Source organism: Leuciscus leuciscus (genome assembly GCF_965113295.1).
Source record: "Leuciscus leuciscus genome assembly, chromosome: 11".
Taxonomy (NCBI): domain Eukaryota; kingdom Metazoa; phylum Chordata; class Actinopteri; order Cypriniformes; family Leuciscidae; genus Leuciscus; species Leuciscus leuciscus.
The window spans coordinates 19,029,588-19,056,661 of record NC_138735.1 but is presented as its reverse complement, the minus strand read 5'-3'; the positions used below and the strand labels follow the sequence as shown (position 1 = coordinate 19,056,661).

Sequence of the window (27,074 nt, the reverse complement as noted above, 5' to 3'; positions counted from 1 at the left end):
ATCCAGCATTTGTGGACATATTAATGCATTTGTAGTGGAGGTAAAAAATAGTGTTGATATTTTTAAGTGAAAAGACAAAAATTATAACCTTGGGGTAAGATGTACCCGACAGAACAGAAGGACCTAAGTGGCATGTTGTCAATAGTGTTATATTTGATAATTATAGCCTATTGTAATGTTATCGTCATCGCAATGAAGTTTAGATAATTTAAAACTTAATGGACTGCAGTAGACAGCAATACACTGTAATGTAATCAATTACATTTTATTAATATGTGCAAAAACTTTTATTAGTTTTAGTATTATTCAATGTAAATGTCCTTATGACTTTTAATTAGCTGAATCATGTCTGCAACAAACTCATCTGGGACACACGGAATACAATAAAACTCACTAATTGATTAGGCTAAATTCTAGAAATAAAAGGTATAAATAGTAGTCTAAAAGTAGTAAAACAATTTTAAGTGGGTTTTGATTTATAAGTAGATACCTCAAACGTGAATGTTGAAGCTGTGTCAAAACATAAATTGCTAACAAGTTGCTTCATAACTAATAGACATCATAACCACAGGTATTTATGACTAGCCTATATCTTTGACCACAAGCACCACGAGGAAGTGAGTTTACTTGTATGACGTATCAGACAACCAGTTCTAAACTGATTTTTACTTTTTTTATTTAGTCATTTATTATTATTTATTATTTATATTTTATTTTAAAAAGCTGTTTTAATTAATGTTAGTTATACTTAATATTTTTTTAATACTCTCTCACTCTGCCTCACTGCGGCCGTTTCTACGTGCGTGACGTCATTTCCTTCCAACATGGCGCAGGCAGCAGGTCGCTGATGGAAAACTGAGGGATTTACCCCACCTTCTGGCTTTATTTATGTTTCTCTATTGAGGGCACCATCCGCCGGAGAAAAACTCAATCATACGGGAATCTAAAAATCGCGGATACAGCCTCCGTTGGGACAGGTCCTCCTCCACCCGTCGCAGCGCGTCATGTATGAAGGCAAAAAGACGAAAAACATGTTTTTAACCAGAGCTTTGGAAAAGATCTTGGCCGACAAGGAGGTGAAAAAGGCTCATCACTCGCAGCTGCGCAAAGCCTGTGAGGTGGCACTAGGTCAGTATGATTTCGATGCCTTCATTGCAGTGTTTTAGATGTTTTAGAAATGCATGTGTGGCTAAGTGGCTTTAATCCTGCCGGTAAAGAAACGGAGCAGCTTCAGAAGAGCTGCATGAATCCAGCAGCATTGCGGAAGTTATTCTCATTCTACCTGAAAAACGCCTCGATTCAAACCTGTATCTGTTCTTTTAGTATAAAATGTCGATGTTTATGCTCTCATTGCTTGAATAAATCATATTTAGAACATGCACGAATGAGGAAACAAGGTGAAGGAAAGCAGGAACTGACAGGGCGAGTTATTCCTCTTTGACAGGAGGTTCAGAAAAGCCCCTTCATCATTCGGGCGGTGCACAGAATAACTATAATTAATAAATTACAGGATACTTCCATGTGCTTTAAAAGCATTCAACATGAGCCCTTCAAATTAATTTAAGTGCCATTGACGATGTTTTAATATAATTAAATATAAAGACCCACCTGTCATATTACAATAACATTCTAGGTTTTCGTACAGTCTAAGGTTCTTGTTCGACACTGCAACATTCAAACTAAGATGTCATATCGTTTAAATTCGCGCAAATCTGTTTGCACTATCCTACATTCCCCCAATCACAACAATGACTGGGCAAGATGGAGAGAAACGCAGGTGGAGATTCTTGTTTGGATTTGTGTTGTCGCAAAATGACTTAATTTGCCTGTAAATAAGACGAGGATATATGCTTATGGAGGTTAAACTTTATAAAAATGTGTAGAAACGATGCGCAATCATTGTGCCTTGCAGTCACAGCCTCCGCCGAATTGTTCATTTGAAACGGCTCTTTTGAATGAATCATCTGAACCGATTGGAAAGCGTTTGTAAATCACTCGGCTACAATCCAGCGCATTTGATTCAACCCTAATGCTTCATTCGACAGTCCATTGATAAGCGTCTGTATTTTGTGACTAAGTATCTATTTCGCAATACAAAAAGAACTGGTTAAACTGGCGCGGTCGCTTTGTGAACACTTTTGTTTTGAGTGATGACTCAAACGAGTTGATGAATCGGTTCATTTGAACGAACTTTCTGAAATAACCGATTCGCTGAAATGAGTCAGTCTAGTTAGCGATGGGCGTAACGGAAGTGCTGTGTGCGGGATAGGGGCTGTGCCAGTCTGCAAGGGTTTGTTTGGGATAAGGTGAATGTCTCTGCCTCTGTCATGCATTTCTCATTATCAGTGGTCAATAATGCATACACGGTGGAAGTTGAATTACAGTGCATTATTAAAGAGGGTAGAAAGCAATGGCTTCCAGGCTCCTGGAATCACATGCACTATGCATTGTGCATGCAGTGTTATTGGTTCAGACGCTTCTTCTTTTTTTTACTCTAAAGTGTTAGTCTGGAAAACATTAGGCACAGTGATTTTAATTGGACTGGGATACTTTGATTGCTTTGAAACATATAAGAGCATCTTTCATATTCAGAGAAATGTAGGGTGTGATTCAATTCTCGTACAAGGAGATATGAAGATCTAAAGGACAGCCACAGTCAAATGTAATGGTAGAAAGTTGAATCTATTTCATGCCGCTTGACAAACATAGGGAAAACTTTGAACCATTTCTCTCTGTGCTGGTTAGTGAATAATTTAGATCATATCTAGTGAACTGTGTTTTTACACCACTGACAAAGTTCCCAGCGCATGCTGTATCCTTGCAAATCTGGTCTCTGGCTACTTAAAAGATGAGACAGGCTTACACTGATTATGAATGGCTGATACATGTATACAACATTGTAAGATGGGCATATGAATAATAAATGTGGTAAATGGTTAAAGAATATTAGCCTATTAGTTGTTTGTACCCCTTATGAAAAAGCATTAATCGTACTAGTGAGTAATTTTACAATATAGAGCTTTTCTGCTAATCGGCACAGGATTTGTGGTCCATTTTGCATATCTAGGATTGCATTTGGCCTTTTTCTTTGATATCAGAGAGAGTTATGACAGCATCTGTCAGTGAACTTTGAGATATCCTGCCGATCCACACACCCCAGTTGAACCTGTGCGCTCTGGTTTCATCTACAATCTTTAGCATTCCCTCACTTCCTAATGCTATGTGAACATAAATTGAGGAAGAAAGTTATATCATGGGAAATGTTTGGTATTTCTGTAAAAGAAGTCTAGAGATAAGTCTCAGAAAAAATGGGTCGCTAAAATAAGATGTTTGAAATATTATTCTTTGCACATACAGCAAGCATTGTTTTCATGTTGAGCATTTGAAGTGTTTAATAGTCTGCTGTATGACTTTTCTAAAGTAAATGTATGCTTTGGGGAAAGACGTTTTTCTGTGTCGCTAAAAAACGTGTGATGACTTAAAGGGATAGTTCACCTAAAGATGAAAATTCGGTCATCATTTACTCACCCTCAAACTGTTTTGGTTACCATTGACTTCCATTGTGTGTGGGGGAAAAAAGCTGTATATAGCGTTATTTTGTCATAATATTTCTCATAATATCTGTATTTCTCAATATCTTCCAGAAGTAAGAAAGTACAGTTTTAGAACAAATTGACGGTGAATGAGTAAATGACAGAATTTTCATATTTTTAATGAACCATCCCTTTAAATAAGCTATCTACTTTGGATGCCAAAGAAGTCAGGACATACGTGGATGTTTCCTTGTGTTGATATTTTTTGAATGTGTAGATGGATTTCCTAATGACAGCCTAGATATAAGGGAAGTGTTTGTTTTTTTTCCCTTAAGTGCAATAAATACTCGTGGAACATGTAAAACAAGTTCATCATTTTCTTTTTTCAGGCAAAACTGCTGTTCAGGCTGAATAGACAGGACCCCGGGGCTGAGTCTGATCCCTTTTTATCTAACCGCACATCAACCTTAACAAACCTCTAGTTTGTCATACAGATTTAGGTCTTGAATATTTTGATGGGCTTAGATTGAACTCTCGTCTGATGTGGATGTGGCGTGACTGACGTCATTAACACATGATTTCGTACAGATTTTTTGGATTCACTTGGTGCATTAAGGATTTCAGTAATGCGTAATGGAGACGAGACCAAAACTCTTTTGCTCCCTACAGGGCCCAAAATTAACAACTGCCAAGCTCCTGTGCAAATACAAATTGTCTTGCAAGCTACTTTTTGTCAGGAATGCTGTGTAAATACATGGTTGTGACACCATAACGTTTCTACAACTTTAAATAAAATGCTAAATAAAACATAAAAATAAAAACTGTGTTTATATATATATATATTTGTGTGTGTATGTGTGGATGGCCGTGTTCGTCCGCCATCACCAAAGACCATTTTTGACCCCTCCAGTGTATTAGCAATATAACTCTGGTCCGAATGGCGACACATTCATGTGATTTTTTTTTTTTTTTTTTTTTTTTTCTCAAATATTATTTTTGACCAGAATCTCAAAACTGAATCTTTTTGCAACAGGCTCAGCCACTACTTTTAAAGCCTGTACTATCACAAATAGGCTAATTGTGATTCAGTAGACTTTGAATATTCTATGAACTCGCATTGTTTTCAAGAGACCTGTGAAGAAACTGAGAGTAACTAGTTGGATCAGGTGGCCACATTTATTATTTAGCTTTCAGACTGATCGTATATTGCTCACGCCTTCTAACACTTAAGGCAGTTTGGAGTCCTTTCGGCACCTGCTCTATTCATCATAAAAAGTTTCTTAATGGTCCAAAACAAGAGCAAACTTGTTAAAATGAAGTTCAGAGCAAGACTAAGGGTAATGCATTAAAAAAAAGCTGCCACACTGTGTCCTTGTGGATTTTTGGTGTGTTTTATGCTGTAAAACACTCTGTTTCTCCCCACTGTAAATGCCCTCAGATTTGTATCCCTTTGGTTCCTTCAAAAAACATGGATGAATTTTTTTCTTAGATTGTTCTTTTGAACTTTTTAGTACTGTAGGACACATGACCGCACATGTGTACATGCAGGTGGAATTAAATGCGCAAGGGCTGGCTCTGCTGGTGAGTATTGTTGCTTTGTGGACACATGGTGAAAGAGGTGAATGAATGTAATTTATGTGGCCCTGGGTTTACTGTTAAGATGGTGGGTGCATCTTTGCACAGATGTCTGGAAAGGCTCAAAAGATATAGAGCATTTCGGTTATTAAGATGCTATCTTAACAGGTTGAAGACTCTGCTAGAGTACATCGTTCTTCTCATTCCTGAAACCTGTGCCACAATTAACCACTAAGGCTGGGGATTGACACAAATTTCACAACGCGATTCTATTTTGATTCACAAGCTTGAGATTCGGTTAAATTCTGATTAAATTTGACATCGATTATTTTACAATACATGGCAAATTTTCTCAAGGAAAAAACTCTCAACTAATGCTGTTGGTACTACATTACTGTAATATTGATGGTTAAAATGAACGAACTGGTTTGTATAAAAACACTACACACAGGTATTTTCTAATAAAAACATCTACCTAATTATGTTTCTACTCCAATTCGTTTTTTGAAATATAAACATTTGATTGGTGGCTGTCATAAAAACTTGATGGATTTTTTTTTTCCAAATATAGGCCTACTTTGAATATTCAAAAATATGTAATATATATGTAATGTAATGCATTGGCCTATATTTGCTAGCTCCTCTAGAGTTAAAGGTTGTATCAGCGATTTCAGGCATGCTTATGGGGCGGGCAGCTAGCGGATCGTTAGGAAAGATTAGATGAATGTGATCATTTATGTTTTGGCCTGAAATCGCTGATATAACCTTTAATTTTTCTAGCTGACTAATGAGTTTATGGTCACTGAATGGCTTTTTTGATTTAAATGTAACATTACTACATAGTGGTGCAACGGATCATCATTGATCCGTGATCCGTTCGGATCAATATCTTCGGTTCGGCACACACGTGATCCGCGGATTGATTTATGAAAAAAAAAAGTTGTGCGCATGTTCAGTCCACACACAGCGTGGTCATAGCGAGCGGAGGAACGGAGGAGCTTGAACGCCCCGCTTCATTTAAATCCCCTGTATGGGAGCATTTTGGCTTCCCTGTCAAATATAATGATGAAGGAAAAGAGGTTAGTGGATAAAACCGTGACGGTGTGTAGGCACTGTGGAAACTAGGAATCTGTAGCCCCGCCTTAGCTTTGAATACGCGTCTATTTCGCTTCAAATGCTCGCTTTATCATTATACGCGCGCGGCGCGTCTTTATTCGCTTTGGACGCGCGAATGGATTCAAACTGTTCAAGCATAGAACTAGACGCAAATTTGACGCTCTATTCGCGTTTGGTGTGAACGCAGCAAAATGAACAGGCTGCGTTGTCAAGATTGCAATGCTGGATTGTGTGTGTGTGTGTGTGTCAGAGAGAGAGAGAGAGGCACGGGCGCGATCGAACAGTGGAAACATAAAAACATACTCCATCATTTTGTACAGGACATCATTAAAACTGCAAAAAGTGTTTAGCCTAATTATATTTGTGTAAAACACAAAATCGTGCTTTTGTCAAACTTTAAACTTGTCAAACTGTAACCTACAACTGACACCCAACCAAAATCACACACACACTGTTTAAAAGCAAATATTATCTCATCTTTTGGACATTCATCATATTGCATTGGTTTTCATTTCTTGTCCTAAAACAGAGCACTAATCGAACACTAATACTAATAGAAAATCAAATGTGTTTTTAATGGTAGTATTATTTTATACAGAAATAAATTATTTATAATTCAGATGAGAATAAAGTTAAAGTTAATAAAAATTTTAAGGAAACAAGTATATTGATCTGAAATATAGCAAATTAATTTTAAATTCATTCAGGTACAATTACCAAACATATCTCAAGGCCTTTTGAATAAAGGGTGGCAGTCTTTCATTATCAACTGTTGTTGTGCTGTATTCAAGAATAAAATAAAAATATCGGATTGATATCGGTATCGGCAACTAGCCAAAGCTGCGGCATCGGTATCATATCGGAAGTGAAAAAGTGGTATCGGGACATCCCTATGGCCACGCATTTGAAGCGACATCAACCCGGTGTTTCACTGACATGAGTGAAAACGAAGGCTGCTCAACGTTTCACAATCAGACCGGGCTAAAGCCATCACAAACGCTATCAGTGTGTTTATAGGTGCAGACATGAGGCCATATTCGGTTGTGCAAAACGAGGGCTTTAAACACATGCTGAAAGTGCTTGAGCCACGTTACGACATCCCGTTGCTGTTGATTTTATATATTTTTATTTAATAATTTAAAAGTGTTAATAAACAAAAAGACAAAACTTATAAGTATAAATAACTTATAACATAAAAGGCTTATGTTTATTTGTATTGTCTTTTTTTTTTTTTTGCTGATCCGAAAAATGATCCGATCCGTGACTCTGATCCGAGAAACGATCCGAACCGTGAGTTTTTTGATCCGTTGCACCCTATACTACACATAACAAGCTGTTTTATTGACGTCTTTCCGCGGTTGAAACGCTGATTGATCGATTACATGAGACATGATACGGACTTCTGTATGTTGTACTGTATCTTTTAACATATCTTCTGATGTTCATTCGTGTTTATGTACTGCTGAAACTAGTAGTAAAGAGGAAGAGATGATCAGTTCACGTGCGCTCCGCGCTGCCGCCAGAGATTGTCTAATTTGGGAGATGAGAGGGTCTGGGGTTTTAACTTTGGGGAAAGCGTAATGGCTAACTTGGATCACCATGTGAGGCACCTCAGCCTATCGTGTAATGGCAGTGAAGTCAGTGTCCGCTGGTCAAGTTTTATGACAGTCAGTTACAGTTTACTTGAATTAGTTTCTTGTGGATTAGCGCGTTGGTCTTGTGAAGTAATCTTCTATATTTTGTGTTATCGCTAGTAAACGTTCAGTAGGACTGCGGTGTTTGTGGAATGTGCTTTACTGTGGAAAAAAAGAGTGTGAATATCTCTATTAGCTGCAAAGTTCACTGCAGGGCGCATAACTACATTTAATATTACACTAAAAACTTAATTGTAATTTATTACATATTTAATTCATTAGAATTACATGTATTTTTTTACCTTCATTCGTTAAAAATCCTTATATCATCATCATTAGGCACACAGCAGTCATAAATCATTACAATACAAGTCTAACCTGGCAGTGATAGAAAGAGAACTTTTTTTATTTTCATTAAATAACACAATATTTATAATTAAATGATTCATTTTCTCTTTATTCGTTAAAATGCATAATATCAGCGTCATATGCATACATGCAGTTATAATAGTCATTACAATTCAAGTCTTATCATTACTGGTCAAATCTGAAAGCCAAAGAAAGTAAACATCTGTATTTTTTACTTTCTTTAGACAATATACGATATTTCTCAATATTACTTATAATATACTACGATAATGCCGTAAATGAGTCTTGCCTGTCGCGACATTCCCTTCTCTGCCTTTTCTTATGAAATAACCTTCTTATCGTAGTAAAATCTGCATAGTTCCCAACAAAAGTATTGTTTAGCGTAAAACATGTTGAGGATTAGCGGACTGGCAGTCGATTCATTAAATTATGCTTTTTCCTCACAAAAGCAGTTTATTCAGTACAGTGAAGCCTCTTCTCCATTGACATCCATTAAAAAAAAGGGTCTATTCAATAGGCCCTATTGTCTCCTTCCCTGCGTACCACCACACCCGCCGCGTTAGCATTAGCCTAGCCTAGTTACGCTTTTTTGGCTAAAGGTTGCAGGCTTCCTTTCCAGTGGTTTTGCTGCCGCTTCACTGAGGCGCTATGGTCACACGATCTGTCATGCCACATTAAAGAGCGCCAAAATGGTATTGTTGTTATTGTTCGAATTTCATGATAAAATGGATAGTTTAAAATCGGAGACTTTGTTTCATATCAAAAGTAACAAAGCACAAAGCTTATTATTGTGATTTATTGGAATGCGCTTCAATGTTCCATTCATTCATCAACTGATAACAGGATAGACTAAAAGATTGATTTTTAAGATTAAGAATCAATATCGGTTTATAAAAATGAGAATCAATTAAAATCAAGAAATCAATTTTTTTTTTACCCAGCCCATAAAAAGCCCTGGTTGATGCAGTGCATTCAAATGAAATTAGCCGTTTATATAAAAGATCAGGTTTTGGGATGATAGTTCAGCGTCTTTTAGATCTCTTACCAGACACTTTGTTTCATTACTGGGCTTTGTAAATAATGCATCATCTTTCAGTAGCAGTATCTCATTCAGCCTCTGACAGGTGCTGAATTAATCATAATTCTGCCTCAAGCTAATAAGAGACAATACCATTTGACCCCCTATTTCTGTCCAGAATCTTTTTTAATTTAGGTACCACCCAAGGTACCACCCAAAATGCCACTGTAACAAATCACGTTTTGTAGAAAGAAAATAATTGATGTGTTTTGGGTGTAGGATCAGTTACAATTCTGGCCAACACGTTAACCTGGTAATTAGTCAAAACACGGAAACCAAAATGAAAGTTTTCATAAAGTTTTGTTAATTCAGTTCAGATAATTGGGTAATTTAACTATTTATGCTGTTCAGGGTGTCGTGTAGTCAGGTAATACATTAATTAATTTGATAAGTGAATTCAAGGGATAAGTTAATTTTGTCAGCAGCGAGCGGCCTCTTAATATTTAAGCTGAACAAATTTGACATGTTTCTACTCTAGCAACATTTTTGGTCATGGTGAAGTGTCTCCACACTGCTGACATGCTTACCTGTTGTAGCCTATTCACATTGTGTGCATGAAATAGATGCTGTAGAGCTGCACGATTCTTGATAAATTGAGAATCACATTTTTTTGGGGTTTAAAATAGAGATCATGATTCTCCCACAATTCTGAACAGACAACTAAACGACATAAAAAATGTCTCACAACATGTTAATAGTTGCAGTCTATTTAACATTTTTAATTAATTTGAATGAATTAAAACAAAATTGGAATGAATGATTCAATGACTTACTGATAAAGACTTTACACTGGATGAATCAGCGTTTTAAATCAGTCGATTTGCGTGGAATACATAGATTTGTCGCGCTGTTAATGTTCTCCAATGATGGCGGCTCCTGGGCCTGCTGAAAGTCACGCACGCTCTGTAAAACTGAAATGGCATAGGTGACATTTATAAGAGCGTTCATGTCAGATTTTGTTGCTGATTTTGATTTGAAATATGTTACTCAGTTGTGAGCTCGGCAAGCAGTTTTTGAGATTTTCGGATTTGACTGGGGATATATGAATGGGGATTTCCCCATTCATATAGTTCAGACTTGGTCTTGGATGCCCGAAATATTGTCACTATTTATTATATATTGCTACTATATTGCATCACTATTGTTAATTATTTACATGTGTTGGTGTTGGCCGATAACAATAAATGGTGAATTTAAAAATTCAATTTCTGTCTCAATCATCATTTTAAATGTGGCAAATGCAAGAGCGCACCTTATTTAAACACCAACTAAAAATGTGTTGGGTGAATGAATTTCATTGTTTTGAAGCAGGGACCACATTCACAGTGCTCTTTTAGTCTCTGGTTAACCTGTGGAATGAATCCATGTGGTTACACACACGCATGCACTTGTTGTCACAGTGTTGGTGTGATTAGTTGGCAGGGCTACACCAGGTCTACCCTCACACCCCATATATTGTGTTGTCCGGACAACCTCCCTCGGCATTTCCTGTGCAGAGCTTAAATTTAATTACAGCTGGGTATTTTCTCTTTCTCCTATACAATGCAACTGTCAATGGCTCAGTGCTCCCTCCTCAAGAGGACCTGAGCCGGGTGTTTATCTCTGCAGGTGAAAGGAGCATACTGCCTCCTCTTCCATTGGGGCTCTGCTTTTTGGAAGAGTTTGTGTTTATGTGTGTGAGATGATTTGTGTGTGTTTGGTGGGCAGATGCTTGATACTTCAACTGTGGGCTAAATAGATACATTATGCAAATGTATCTCTGATGTAGTTTACCATCCATATACTGACAGAAGGCCTTCATGATACTTTTATCAATGAACCAGTGCCAAATTAAACAGTTGAAGGCTATCTGGTCTTGTGTGAGTATATGCCTTCTAAAAAGAATTTCAGTCAGGTTCAAGTGACCAATTTCATTGGTTTGGAAGCAGAAACCGATAACCGTTTTCGCTTTTTATCTCAGAAACCATGGCTGGTTAACTAGCTGTTTATTTTTAAAACTACAGCGTTTTGGCTACAATAATCTACTCAAGTACGCAGTGGCAATGTATTGTAAGAATGCAGTCCAATAGGCATACTGGAGAAAGACTGATATTTAATATATATAACTACATTCATGTACTTGTATATCTTATGTTTCATGTTTAAACAGCATTATTCTAGTGACAAAATCTATCTAGTCTTTAAATACTCACACTCAAATAGTTCTCAGGCATTCCATTTAGCAGGCTTAGTACCTTTTATGGTTACTTACAACTTTACTGACAGGTGGAGGGCTGCCCAGGTGAGAAAATATTTAGGCTTGTTACTGTTCAGAATCAGGCCTTATTTTAAGGTGCAGAATCACTCAACAAAAACAAGTTTGTCTACATGGTTGTGTTCGCACAAAACCTCACCTAATAATGAACCTTACTTAGCCCTAAAGGGCACATACTGTTACCTTAAAATTCACCTTCTTGTTCCCATCCATCCATCCATCCATCCATCCATCTGTCCGTCCATCCATCCATCTGTTTTTGTAACCTTATTTTAATCAAAAGTCATTATTGGTTCTTTTGGTGAAAACGACAGACTTCTGTCAGGTGACATATGCACAGGACCAATCACTTAATTTGCATAAATCCATCCAGACAAACTAGTGTTCATGTTCCTCCATTTTTGACTGCAATTCCCACATCTCAAAATCCAATCAACAACCAATGCATAGAACAAAGTCCTCACCCTAATTTTTTTCTTTGTTGATTGCCTAATCTGTTAGACTAGATAAGGTACAGAATGCGTACACTCTAAAGGTTTTTCATTTAGAAAAAAAAAGCTTAATTTTACAAGGTCACATGCTGAACAAACAAACAAACACAGAGCCCTGCAATTTGCCATGCTGTTTGTTCTGCAACACATTCAGGTGTTGTAAATGCAGACCTGCCAATAAGAAGTAGTGCATTCTGATTACTAAACTTCTCTGCCACGTCCCCATGCACAGAAGCTTCCCAATTCTAACCAGGGGGATGCAACAAAAATACTAGGTTTGTAAGGCAAGAGTTTGTTTAAATATTTTCTCTGGTTGTCAAGTGTGCCATCGTGGCTTGAATGTGTGTGCTTTGAAATGGTAATTCATCTGTAGGAGTGAAGGAAAAAACGCATTACTGCTCTCGGGTATCAGTAGTCACCGTTGAGAATGGGATTGGGGTTGGTTGGGAAGCTTGGTTTTGGTAAATGTCACCTCTTTTAAACACATTTATGACTGACTATTTGTGCTCCTAATCGGGCACAAAAACTAGGTAAGGATCAGTCCCGGCAAGCCTCTCTTTCAGAACTGAATCTGGGAATGTGTCAAATCTACTCTGCTCTTTAACTGGATGAGATCAAGTAGGCAAAGTTTTCTAAGAGCCAGAGGGACATGAAAGTCCCAGACATCTTGTGAAAGAAGCTCTGCTTGGATGTATCCAGAATGATTCCACTCGAGAAAGAATGAAGGAGGAGGAGAACAACGCTTCAATGAGACCCCAACTTGGTCTCCATTCACACAGACACCCTCTGGCTATCCAAACGGCTTCTGATTGATTTGTCTTGTAGACTGCAGTTGTTGCATTAGTGTGCACGTGTTGCCTTGGTGTTGATCACATGGTGTGGTGCAGAACTCCCGAAGGACCCCTACTGTTTATCTTTCCTCAGCGATGGAGCTGCAGTGTGTGTGTTCAGCAAAACACAACACCATCCTTTCTGCTTTTTGCTTAATTGATGGAACAAACCTCTCCCGGCAGCTGGAGACGGAATTATCTCAGTAAGTTGTTTGCCCAGGTGAAGGTGTCTCAGAGCAATCATCTCATTCCCACCATGCTGTTGTCTAAAACACCAAAGCAGGATACCATTAAGCAAGTATATACATATTTGACATTTGCAATCGAGATTGAGAGCAAAATAGATATATGCATTTACAGAGCTCCACTGCAATTATTGCCAGTGTGAAGGAGAGATACTGTCAACGTTTGGGGCTTTCTGCCGTCCTGCTGAGTGAAGCTCCCCATGGTGTAGCTGTACGGAGTGACATGTCACGGCATGCTTTCAGCCCACCATTTGCACCATGAGTGAAAGTAAAGCAATGTCTGCTTAATTAGAGTTGCGACTGACACCTCCGGAGTTGATCGCCTAAATTCTCAGGTAGAACAAGGACTTCTTTTGACAATTTGTTTCTGTTTTCTGTTTAAAGGGTAACTCTTGCCAAAATTGAACCTAGGCTCTTTTTGTTAATCTACCCGAGGCAAACTTTCGTGTAAAAGCATAATTAGAATGGAAACGCCACTTTTAAGATTGACCGTATTTTTGTTTTAGGTCAAAATGCCTTTTGAATGGGAGTGCATGGGGCACTTCTGTGATAGCATCAAAATCGCTATTTTTAAAACATTAAGAAGGCTCGACACAACATAAAACTGTGCTCGAAGTATCACACATGAACTTGAGCATTGACTACATTGTTTACACAAAGTTTACTAAAAAGAAAGGTTTTGTTCAACTTGCTTTATCAGTTAGTGTTTCCGGTGGCTGGAATTTTGTCAGTCAAAAGTAGTCGATCTCCGAATACAACGCAATGAACTGACTCCATATGAGGAAATGTCATGAACTTGTAATTTCAATGAAAAGCATGATAACTTAGATAACAAATTATCCGTGTATTTATATGGAAACAAGCTTTAGGAGCTTTCCATCTTTACTCTCCTCATGTTACGTTCCATTCGGAGATCGACAAAACCTTTCTTTTTAGTAAACTGAGTCCCTAGTGATACTTCGAGCACAGTTTCATGTTGTGTCGAGCCTCCTTAGTGTTTTAAAAATAGCGATTTTGATGCTATCATAGTAGAGCCCCAAGCACTCCCATTCAAAAGGCATTTTGACCTAAAATGAAAATACGAAATCTTGAAAGTTTCCATTCTAATTATGCTTTAACACGAAAGTTTGACTCGGGTAGATTAACAAAAAGAGCCTAGGTTCAATTTTGTCGAGAGTTACCCTTTAAGCAAAGATTTCCTTTAAAGTCCCCGTGAACCGGAAGTTGCAAGCGACTTTTCTCCAGTGTTGTGACGTATTTCCAAGTGAAACGAAATATTGAATAGAGGGCAAGGGTTTTACTTTAGCGCTCCTCCTCTCCATCTCTCGCTCATAGCAGACTAACGGTTTGAGAGGAGTGGTTAAGCGTTTTCAACCCAAGCCGTCAAACTGACGTCATCAGAAAAGGAACGCCATTTCAGACCGGAAGTAACTTTTCAGATTTTGATTAAAGATTACCACGGCAAACAATTATTTTCTGTGTATTAACTTGCACGGATTAATTGTTCACCACAAGACTAGTAATATGCACTAACAAAGTAAATGGGGTCAATTTTGATTGCATGTCGACTTTAATGTTAGATCCGTAGCCTAACGGTTGACACACGTGCCCCAACAAGTTGAGCCTTGATGCACAGGTTGGCGATGTGAGTTTGAAGCCTATCGTTTTCTGTTCCAAAATCATTTTCTGTCTTCTCTCTATTGTACCATCAATAAAATACTTGGGATGATATATTGCTACTAGGGCTGTAATTGTAAACTAAAACTAAAAGTAGTTTTCTGTAATTCAAATAAAGCTGAAATAAAATAAATGATGAAATGGATGAAAAACGTTATGAAAATTAGAAATGTTTAAGTATTAAAATTACTTAAAACAAAATAAAGCTATATAGAATGACAAGCACATAAAATTAAAACTTAAACAAAAAATTTAAATGAAAATGGAAATTATAAAAATAAAAGCTAATACAAAATATTAATACATTCTAAAATATTAAATAATAAATACTGACTGTACCATATTGGTTTTCAGCAGAGAATTTTTATCGGTATTTATAGGCAGTGCTTTTGACATTACACCTGCCAAATGCGGATGGATTTCAGCACTTTGGCGAGTTGAATTGTATGTATAATATATCCATTTTTCAATTGGAGTCTTTTAAAAAGGCAACTGAAATGCTAAACTAAGTGCAATTGTAGTGTTGTCGAAAATATTTTTTTCGATACCAATATCTAAAACGCTTCCAATACTCATTTTCCGCCGAATAGATGCACAATACCAGCTGCGCTTTCTCACTCTCTCATCTCTCCGATAGTGGGCACAAACCCGCCTCCCCTCACTCACTCGTTTCATTTGCTCCGGATGAATATTGTTGGTGGTACAGGGCTTGAATTCTGGTGTGGGATTGTGCGTATTGCGCATCATTTTACTCATTCATACTAATTTTTCTCGCACCCAAGGTGCGCACACATAAAGCCGCCTCTCAGTACTAAATTGAGTTCTTTCACACTGCTTATTGTGCTTAAACAGTCAAATACACACAAAATAAGGTAAAATGGTGGACTTGGCGAGTATTCTTGCAAACACAGTCAGTTATGTTGAACATAAACAATTGAGATGTGTAATAGTGTGTAATATTATAATGGATCCGTGCGTCAGGTCTTAAAGTGACAGCAACGTAATACACCTGCTGCCAAATTATGAGATACTTAAAAAAATATCTATATGGCACTTTTTCCCCATGGTATCAGTGTCAAAATTATGGCCAGTGAAAATGCTGAGTGGCTAGTAACTTTTGAAAACCACTAGCCACAGTTACTGGTGAGCAAAAAAGTAATGTCAAGCCCTGTTTATAGGATGTTAAATATTTAATTCTTCATGCTCATTTCCTCTATTTTTATATTTAGATTACCTTTGCCATCATTTAATGATCACTTATTTAATAACACTGTCAAATCTTAAATTGAATATGTATTTTTCATACTGTGCATTATAATGTTGTGATGCTTAAATTCTCTTGTAGCATTTAAAATGATTGGTTTTAGTTTTTTCAGTGTTTTATTTTTCATTTATTTGGATAAAACAGGCCCAGTAAGGAGATTGTAATCGTACCATCAGCGACTCAATCACTTGGTAATCACCCAAAGTGAACGAACGCAGTCATCCTAGAGCCCTGCTACATCAATTATTTTGTTACAGGTTTGGTTTAGATTCTTTATGTTGGTGTCATTGCTTGGACTGGAGTGAAACGTGGCTCTGTGTAGTTTAGGTGATTGTAGTATCATAGTTTGACAATATAAAAAAAATCAAGCGCATCCCGAGCTAATACATCATTCATACTGGTGGTTATGAGTGTTTATTTTATCGTAAATCACAACTGTTTCTGTAACATTCTCTCACAGAGGCTTTACACCTGAATGTGACCATGAGAAAAAAGTAATTTGGTAAATTTTGTGTTTAAAGCACCACTACAGCCATGCACATCCAAAAAGATGTCTTCAGCCATTTTGTCACATCTCACACTTTTTTCAATCATTGCCTAATGTGAGCCTAATTAGTTGACTAGTCAATCAGGGGACTAGTTAATTTAGAAAATATGTAGTTTTACACATCCCCAATATATGACATTCAGCGTAATCTTATTGTCTGTTGTGTTACACATTCTCGTTCTCATTCTTCGGCAGCTGAATACAGTAGGCCTGCTTGAGTCTATTTATTTTCCCATGGCTATGTGGAATGCCGTGTGTCCCAGTCCAGGGATTCACAGAAGGTCTGGAGGCCCTGCTAAAGTCGACAGGGGTACAGAACCGCATTGAAAGACCCAGAACTGTATGAACTCTATGGAGTTACCAGAAGGTTTATTTATCACACTTTTTCTTTTGGAAATTGTGAGTGCTGTGTGGCACAGTCAGATTTCATCAGTCCTTTAAAGCTGATTGTAACCGAAAGAAACTTAATTATGCAGTGTCATAATATGTTGTCCCAACTGTCGGCTCAGAAAGCGTGGGCGCTGGCATCGTTTCAAGGGCATAATGGTGCCAACTGTTTGAATGCACCAGTATGGCGTACAGTAAGGCTGTGTTTTGTGCTACTCATCAGATTTGAAAGATGTATAGGATGTTTGTAGCCTAATGATTAAGAAGCAGACATGGCTGCAAGTTGAATTCCTGTTTACTTATTTTTAGTCCATTATCGAACATTTAATAATGATCACAAATGCATGATAGTGCCTGTGTTGAATAGGCGTACATGTAAAATACAGTAGGACAGTGTTAAGTTCTATGCAGTTGGTCTCATTATTTACTGTATGAATAAATGCTCTACCATTCAGTTTGGGGTCTGTAAGATTATTTTTTTATTATTTGGAAAAATTAATACTTTTATTCTGGTGGATTAAATTGATAAAGGTGACAGTAAAGACTTTTAAAATGTTACAAAATATTTCTGTTTCAGATAAATGCTGTTCTATTGAACTATATTCATCAAAGTATCCTGAAAAAGAAATGCATCACTGTTTCCACCATAAAATATAAATTGTATTATTTGTATTATTCCACAATCAAAGGAAAACAATGTTTTCAACATTGATAATAATACAAAATGTTTCTCGAGCAGCAAATCAGCATATTATAGTGATTTCTGAAGGATCATGTGACTCTGGAGTAATGATGTTTAAAATTCAGCTTTGTCATCACAGGAATACATAACATTTTGAAATGTATTAGAATAGAAACCAGTTAATTTAAATTGTAACAATATTGTTACTGCTTTTACTGTATTTTTGATCAAATAAATTGGTGAACATAAGAGACTGCCAAACTATCAAGACTTTGGCATTTGTAGTATCAAAATAAAAAAAATATGAATTATGGTTGACTAAATTCCTGTTTATTCAATGACACACAAGATTTATAAATTTTGTATTAATACTGTTTAATTAATGCATAATGAGTGACTGCATTCCCGTATATTCAGTGTCACAATACAACACATTTCTGAAATGTGATTTAATACAATTATTTGATTACATAATTAAAATTATGTTCATAAAGCAGTTCATACTTTTGCTACAAAGCCAAAAAGCCTTGAATTTTGGTGGGACCAGTAGATGGGATGCTTTTCTGTAAGGTTTTCCTTTACAATTCAGCTGTGATGTGGAGATCGTGATTTGTTTTCCTTGATTTGTTTGCTCAAGCTCAAAGCCTTTCTCAAGGTCAGTTCACTGCTTTCTCTGAAGATTAGAAAAATAAGTGCATTGAATGGACCTAATGCAATAGATTGAAAGGATAAATTTAGACCAAGGGTGTTTTGAGTATTGAAATTTCAGGTAACACAATACATGTTGTTGTGGCTCTCTGCGAAATGATCATGTTGCTATGGTTTCCATGTTTCACCAGGGACAGTCTACCACTAAAACTGATTAAACGATCTACATCCTGCACTGCGGTGAACCCATTGACTACAGCTACTTTAGTTTAATCAATCCAGTCAGAGACCTAAACTACACAGTAAACCAAGCTCATAGAAGAAAAGGTTCTACATAGAACCTTAAAGGGTTCTGTCAGGCGCTTCATAAATATACAACCTTTTAGGCCCCATCATGTGGCCGTACCCACCATTGAGGTCCCTGAGGTCAGTGTTTTTTCCGCAGTGTAAAGAATAAAAGTTGTGAAATAATTGCATAATATTAACTCTACTTTGGTGCCGCATGAATATTGCACAATGCCAGGATAACCGACCTTCTCATCTGAGCTCCCTCAGCTGTCTAACACTGCTCGTCAGTGTAAAAATGTTCGAGATGACCAATCAAATTAAAGTAGGTGGCTTTATGTTCAGTAAACGGCGAAATAAGATGTAGCTAAACAAAACGTTTAATATTGGCAGCTGCCTACGATAGAAATGTCCCACATAAATAATCAGGAATGCAAACTAATAAACTGTTGTCTCATTATGCAATTTTTAATTGAAATTATAGCTATGATTTACGTGAAACATTTCATTTAATTTGTAAATTTTAGTTTGTTTGACAGCAGTTGTGCAAAACACGAAATTAAATACATCTTATGTTATTATGAGTTAAAATATATTTTAGCGCCGCCACAGTCTACTTAATGAATGGAAAGCACTGAAATCTATTTGTGCCGGTCAATGTTGATATTGTGGGGGGCGGACACAAATAAATCAATGTATGGGAAACACTGTCTCCCTTTGGAGTGGACTTTGAGCTTTGTAACCTTGCAGATCTTTTTTATGCTCAAACAGCAACATTACACACTAACTAAAGCTGAAAAAGTGAAAAAGCATAGTAGGACCCTGTTAATAAACTTATTTACCTAGCTTTCCTGGTATAGCCTAGCCTTCTGTAAATTAACTTAATTGTCTAAGAAAATGATTTATAAAACATAAATATCAGATGACCCTGTTTACTTTCTTCACTGACACTGACAAACACGTATCAATCAAAGCTCAGCTTTGGGAAGGAAAGAGATACAGTGCAAGATAAGGAGACTGAGAGAAAAAGAAAGGGAGAAGGTGGAGATGAGAGGGGAAGAACAGATATTGGCATAATTTGTGCTACTGCCTACTGACAGGGTTTTAAAGCTATGTTATCCATTTTATTTGGCCTTCAGTTCAAACATCTTAAAAAGCACATAAGGAAATAAACATTTTCTTAAGGAAGCACATCCAAAAACCCCTAGCAAGATCAATTTTGGGACCTTGGTAAACCCTGCGTACAGCCTTGGTAAAACTGTCAAAATAAGAAATAAGTAATGCATTTATAAACTAGCCGACGTCAGTATTGGACACACTTCAACTAGTAGTCCAATGTGAGCAATCTTGATTTTGAACCTGGCTGTGTGTAAATTGGGAAAAGTTACTAATGTTAGCTCTTTGCTTTCAAAGTTTAATTAGACCACTACTGCTAAATAAATTTTAAAAAATGCTAAATATAGCTAATATTGCAGTATGGTTCCAGCTACTGTATACCCCTAATATTTTTGGAAACACTTGCAGAGTGATGGAGAATGATCTGAGTGTAAGCAGACACCAGCGCTCAATATTCTGTCCATGTTCGTAGGCAGTTTAGTGTGTTGGAGGGCTGTCTGTCAGCAGAGCGTGTAGATGTCATTATGCTGCTATGCTCGTCATTGTTTACTGCCGAGAGGAGGAAGGAGAGTGCTCTTTCTACAGTATTACATTGTTCCCGTGCCGAGCACTTAGTCATTCATGACTGCAGCTGCTCGCTGAGACCAGAGGCGCTTGTTCAAAATAAACAAATTCAATCCAAACTACTTTCTAGACACCAGCACAGATTGTAGTCAGATTTTCTGACCTGTGCGTAGCGGCACGACTGACGCGTGTTGGCGCAAAGTGCTTGTACGCTAATGAATCCAGGTGTTAAAACTGATTTAAAGCTTCATTTGTGTAATGTCGAACCTTTCAGAAGTTTGCAGGGAGAACTCTGACTCTGGGCCTCTCGTTAGTACATTTTTGCAACACTCTGAATGCATTTCTGATGCAGTTAATGACTGGTTTCAGAGGAAGAGGTGTTAAAGGGTCCACACATAATTAAATTCTTTAGTGTTAGCAGTGAAAATGGCTCTCGACAGAAGGATGTTCTGGTAGCCATGTAAATGAAGGAGCTGTCTTTGTGTTTGGTGTCATTGAGCCCTTGCGTTTTTTTGGATTATTAAATTTTTTGGTTGATTTTATTTTGCCTTCAACTACCAATAATAGGATGGATATTAGATAGATATATATTAGAAGGAAAGAATATATATATATATATATATATATATATAGATAGATATTAGATAGATAGATATATAGATATTAGATAGATAGATTGATAGATATTAGATAGATAGATAGATCTTAGATAGATATTAGATAGATATTAGATAGATAGATAGATATTAGATAGATAGATAGATAGATCTTAGATAGATAGATAGATAGATATTAGATAGATATTAGATAGATATTAGATAGATATTAGATAGATATTAGATAGATTGATAGATATTAGATAGATAGATAGATAGATAGATAGATAGATAGATAGATAGATAGATAGATAGATATTAGATAGATAGATAGATATTAGATAGATAGATAGATATTAGATAGATAGATAGATATTAGATAGATTGGTAGATATTAGATAGATTGGTAGATATTAGATAGATTGATAGATAGATAGATAGATAGATAGATATTAGATAGATAGATAGATAGATAGATATTAGATAGATAGATAGATAGATAGATAGATAGATAGATAGATAGATATTAGATAGATAGATAGATTGATAGATATTAGATAGATTGATAGATATTAGATAGATATTAGATAGATATTAGATAGATAGATAGATAGATAGATAGATCTTAGATAGATAGATAGATATTAGATAGATTGATAGATATTAGATAGATTGATAGATATTGGATAGATTGATAGATAGATAGATAGATAGATAGATAGATAGATAGATAGATAGATATTAGATAGATAGATAGATATTAGATAGATAGATAGATATTAGATAGATAGATAGATAGATATTAGATAGATAGATAGATAGATAGATAGATAGATAGATATTAGATAGATTGATAGATATTAGATAGATAGATAGATAGATAGATAGATAGATAGATAGATAGATAGATAGATAGATAGATAGATAGATAGATAGATAGATAGATAGATAGATAGATAGATAGATAGATTGATAGATAGATCGATCTTAGATAGATATTGGATGGATGGATGGATGGATAGATATTAGATAGATAGATAGATATTAGATAGATAGATAGATATTAGATAGATAGATAGATAGATAGATAGATTAAATATGAAATTAAAATAACTAAAATAAACTCAAGGAATGTCAGATTTAAAACAATTACATTGTAACATTTTCAGAAAAAAAGAAATATAAAATTATCTAAAATACTTTATAATTAAATATAAAATCTTATACAAGTATTTTTCTTAATATCTTTATTTAATTATTCTTTTTAAGACCACGCATATTTGCATAATGCTATATTGTATCTTAAGCTTCTCTTGAACTTGTGTTTCCCTGGCAGTAGACAGTAAACAAGTCAACCGTCTGATTAAGTCTGTGTTTAAAGCTGCTTTCAATTCAACCGCATTAGTCCCTATGGGGTGCTAGTTTGTTTATTTATTTATTTATTGTTTGTTTGTTTGTTTACTACACTCCTGTGACTGTTTTCCTTTTTTCTTTTGCAGAGGAAATCAAGGCGGAATCTGAGAAATTAAGGTAAGTCGATATCTTATGCCACACTCCAGCTGTTGAGATATTGAAAGTGTTTCAAATCTTCCTTCATTGTTGTCAGGTTCAATGCTTGTAATGCAGCGTTGACATTTTCCAGAGAGTAACCACACGCGGCACCTTTGTGTTTTGGCTGCTGCCCTGCCCTCATTGTGATTTGTGAGTGTGTGCTCAGTGCCAGTGAAAAACAACCTCGCAGCCTGTGTTGTTGCAGTGTGCTTGGAGACCTTGCTGTGTGACTGGGAAACAGGAATGAGACGTACTGTGCTCAGGGCTCTCTGCAGGAACAGGGTAGCCCATTCCGAGGTCGTACTTCACCTCCCTCAGCCCTTGATCTCAGACAGATCTTAGGACGGACAGCATGCATTTACCTTGCATTTCACTTCCATGTCCTTGTCTTTTGGCATGTCTCCCCTTTGTTGCTTACGGATTTCTGTTTTGAAGCAAGGGGCACTCCTTCCACACAGTGCTTCTATTTTTAATAATAATTTAAATACCATTTATCACAGCAAAACTCTTTTGTGAATATGAATCTTTAATTACACTTTGTCTTAGAAACTTAAACTTAGTGTGTCAAATGTTGGTTCAATAACCGAACTGATGGATTCATCGAGTTATTTGTACCGATTCGTACTGATTCAAAGTGTTTTTGCATAATTCATAAAAAACAAGCCATTAAAAGTGTAATAATATTAATATTTGAGTTAATATTGAAATAATAATATATGTTATACACAAAATATAATATTTATATTATATTTTGAAATATTATAATTCATAATAATTGTTTTCAGCTGCCATTTCTTCTGAATTGGAAACTTCAGGAATCGGTTAAAATTAAAACTGTTTTTCGCTTATTGATTCCGTGAGCGTGTTTTAATGTGATTTAAAAACCTTTTCAATCGCAAGAAGATGCGAAAGAGGACCCAATTCTTTAATAATGTTTGACATTTTTATTAGGGCTGTCACTTTACGTTTGAAACTCGATTGCACAATCGATCGGACCAACCAACGCAAGTTTCGAAAACGAAAATAGGGAATCGATTTTAACGGCCTTCTCGGAGCGCGTCCAGCTCGTCACGATACGCTCGCCACGAACGCGCGTCACACAGCAACTGTAGGCTCTGACAAACACACATAACAGCAAATTATAGGGGAGACCGGGGACAGTTGCAACATGGGGATGGTTGCAACATGTCATTTTTCTCCAATCAGAAACAAGCTAGAGTGATGACACTCATACTGCACATGCACAGTTAGACCCTCCCCTCACCAAGAAGACAGTAGACATATTCAACCTCTGCTGCTGCATTTTTTGTCATACTGTCCTGACATTTTGTATGAATTAATCAAAACTTACTTAGTTTGAATTATTGTTTTGTTGACTTCTAAGTGACATGGTTAGCATGTGTCAAAGTCAGTGTGTCTAGCAGGCACATGATGTTCTGTAATAGCTGATAGGGTTGGGGACGGTTGCAACAAGTTGCATGTTTAATAAAGGTTTGTTGCATTGCAAATTGTTCAATTCTTCCTGTCTGACACTGAAATATGGAGAGATTGAATAGCATCTGTAACACCTGCACACTGAATCTATGTAGGCCTATGTTCTACACATAAACAAAAAAACCTCAATAACTGTTATTTGATAAATATGACTAAATAAATAAATTATAGGCTACAATAATATTATTGAAATAAATAATACTATAATATTATAGTAGGCCTAAAACAGTTAATATTTTCAGAATTATATGCTCATTGAGACAAAAAGCTCAAATTAATTAGAGAAATTTAAGGTATTTTTAACGTGTTGCAACCGTCCCCTGGGTCGGGGTCAGTTGCAACATCTGACTTCTTCCATTCAAATAAATACTGTGAACGATATGTCATATATAATCATCTTTAAATGGTATGGGTAATTAGCAGACAGATGCAAGTTTAATATATACAAATTTGGTTGGTCTAGTCCAAATAGTCTCTGAGTAACTGAGAGAAATGCAAAAAGTGTTGCAACTGTCCCCGGTCTCCCCCTACTTCTGCATAATGTGTTTCTTTTTACTACAAAAAATAAGAATTCTGCCAGTATTCAGACAGTCTCATGCATATACAGAGGTATACGGGCTACAATCGTAAACACAGCCATGTTGAAGCCTGCTGTAATGTTTTTCATTGATGTTATGGCAGTCCACTCTGCTTATTGTTTTTTTGAGAATGTTGCACTCCTGTTTGTCATTGTGCAAGAAACTTCACGCCAATAAATCATCAGAAATATTGCTGACTTGTGCGCGTCTCAAGCGCCCTCTTTACGTTCGTCCTAATGCCTTTTAGTTGTCCGTGGATTTGCCTATATTTGGCGTTTAAAATGGAAACGTCTTTAGACATGGAAACACTTATATGTCAAAAATCGAACAGGATTTTTTTCACATAAGTGACAGCCCTAATTTTTATTAGTTGGTCAAGTTGTGTGATATTTTTGTTAAAACCATAGCAAAATGTTAGTGTTCTTTAGGCTGCTTTTTTTTATGGAAATCAGCTGCAATGAAACGTTTTGCAAAAAGACACGTTATAAATATGTTTGATTTAAATGTTTTTTTACCTTACTGGAATTGAAATGGGAATTGATAAGCAGAATCGGAATCAGAGTTGCTAAAATTCAAATGATACCCAACACTTGTCTTAATGTCGCCTTCAGAAATCAATAATAGGCTGAATTAGTGCTCACTGCTCAAGAAACATTTATTTATTTTTGTTGAGTACAATGTTAGCACACATTTGTCGATTTTGTACAATACGATGTTATTCAGCAGGTTTCATTTTTTGGGACATTTAAGATTTAGACATTTTCAAATTCTTGCTTTTGGTGATATTTATTAGGAACATTACTGTTCAATGCAGGTTAAGCTCTATCGACTGCATCTGTGGCATAATGTCGATTAACACAGAAAATACATTTCTCTGGGCCCCTGAAATTCAAGGCTTTGAAAGTTAAGCAACAAACATTTAAAGGGATAGTTCACCCGAAAATGAAAATTGTGTCATTAATTATTCACCCTCATGTCGTTCCAAACCCATAAGACTTTTAGTTCATCTTCGGAACACAAATGAAGATGTTTTTGGTGAAATCTGTCCCTCCGTTGACAGCTGTGCAACTACCACTTTGACGCTTCAAAAAGTTCATAAAAAGGGTCGTAAAATGAATCGAAATGAATTGGGCGGTTTAGTCCAAATTTTCTGGAGAGACTCGACCACTTTATATAATGAACAGATTTAATTTAGGCTTTTATTCACATATAAACATTAATTAGCGAACATAAACAGAAGCTCAGCCGAACTTGCTTGACGTGCGAGAACACATTTCTTGCGGAAGCTCAAAAGTGATGCGTAACATACGAGAATCTCATTGGTTCTCGCACATCAAGCAAACATGATTGAGCTTCCGTTTACCACAACTGATGTGCGAGTTGATGAATGTTTATATGTGAATAAAAGCCTAAATTAAATCTGTTCATCATATAAAGTGGTCGAGTCTCTTCAGAAAAAAATTACTAAACCGCTCAAGTCATATGAGTTAGTTTTACAATCTCTTTATGAACTTTTGAAAGTTGCTATAATTGAGTTATTCATTTTTGGGTGAACAAACCCTTTAAATACACACTGACTTTTACATATTAACATTTAAGCTATATACAATAATAATACAAAACAATCACCATGCATCATTAAACAGTAAAAAGTATGAGCTGGAAAATTCTGATTTTTCTCTTACCTCATAGTCTTCCTTTGTTAAATGCATTACTGAAGCACATAAAAAATAAAAAAAATTCTGGGGAAATCAGTATATGCCACAAATGCTCTCATAAGATCTTAACTTGTTATCTTTTAAAAGAGCACTAGATGATTCTCTCTTCCCCAGATGTCTCGCCATTGCACGATGCTTTCGGGCTATTTGTGCTCAGCCTGATTACCAACTTGGTTTAACTCTATAGCAATAAGAATCCTCTAGAGGGTTTGTTTCGGCGAGGGCAGAGAGAGAAACAGGCTAAATGAGAGATGTGTGAGGTAATCTCTGGACCCGGTGGATCTCTAGTCTTTTCCCTTGTAGCCTGGCTACAGCTCAATTTATGTCAATTATAAATATGAGCTGGCTAATCCCTCCACAGACAGATTAATGAGATTGAATGAAGGAGAAGGGAAGAGAGGAGAGGAGGGGAATAGACCCGAGCCGATGGGAAGAGGTTTATTATACTGTAGCAGCCTCCCGCTGACTCAGCCTGAGATGGGCCAGCTAACTACGACCTCATAGCCACAGCAACACAGCGCGGATAATGGGAATGTGTGTACTTTTGAGTTAGGTCTTAAAAATAAAGGTTCTTTATTGGCATCATTGAAGTTCCATGAAGAACTGGATTGGCGGATTGGCGTACCATGAAGAACCTTTAAAGGGATAGTTGACCCAAAAATGAAAGTTCTGTCATCATTTACTCACGAAATAAAATATTTTGAAGAATGTCAGATGTGAAGAACCAAACTGTGGTGGGGCACCATTGACTTCCTTAGTATTGGAAAAAAAATGCTAGGAAGTCAATGGTGCCCCACAACTGTTTAGTTACAAACATTCTTCAAAATATCAATTAATTTATA

General features: G+C 36.4%; 1 protein-coding gene across 4 annotated transcripts in view; it reads left to right on the top strand.

Moving 5' to 3' along the window:
* Positions 1-797: 797 nt before the first annotated feature.
* arfgef1 (ADP-ribosylation factor guanine nucleotide-exchange factor 1 (brefeldin A-inhibited)) overlaps positions 798-27,074 on the top strand; it is a 62,626-nt gene continuing 36,349 nt past the window's right edge. For 3 of the 4 annotated variants that reach the window (XM_082183860.1, XM_082183859.1, XM_082183858.1), the window contains exons 1-2: positions 798-1,128; positions 22,391-22,421. In XM_082183860.1, the coding sequence (XP_082039986.1) occupies positions 1,005-1,128; positions 22,391-22,421 (155 nt within the window). In that variant the 5' untranslated portion in view covers positions 798-1,004. The remainder of the gene's footprint in view (positions 1,129-22,390; positions 22,422-27,074) is intronic. The other variant, XM_082183861.1, reaches the window with a different exon arrangement.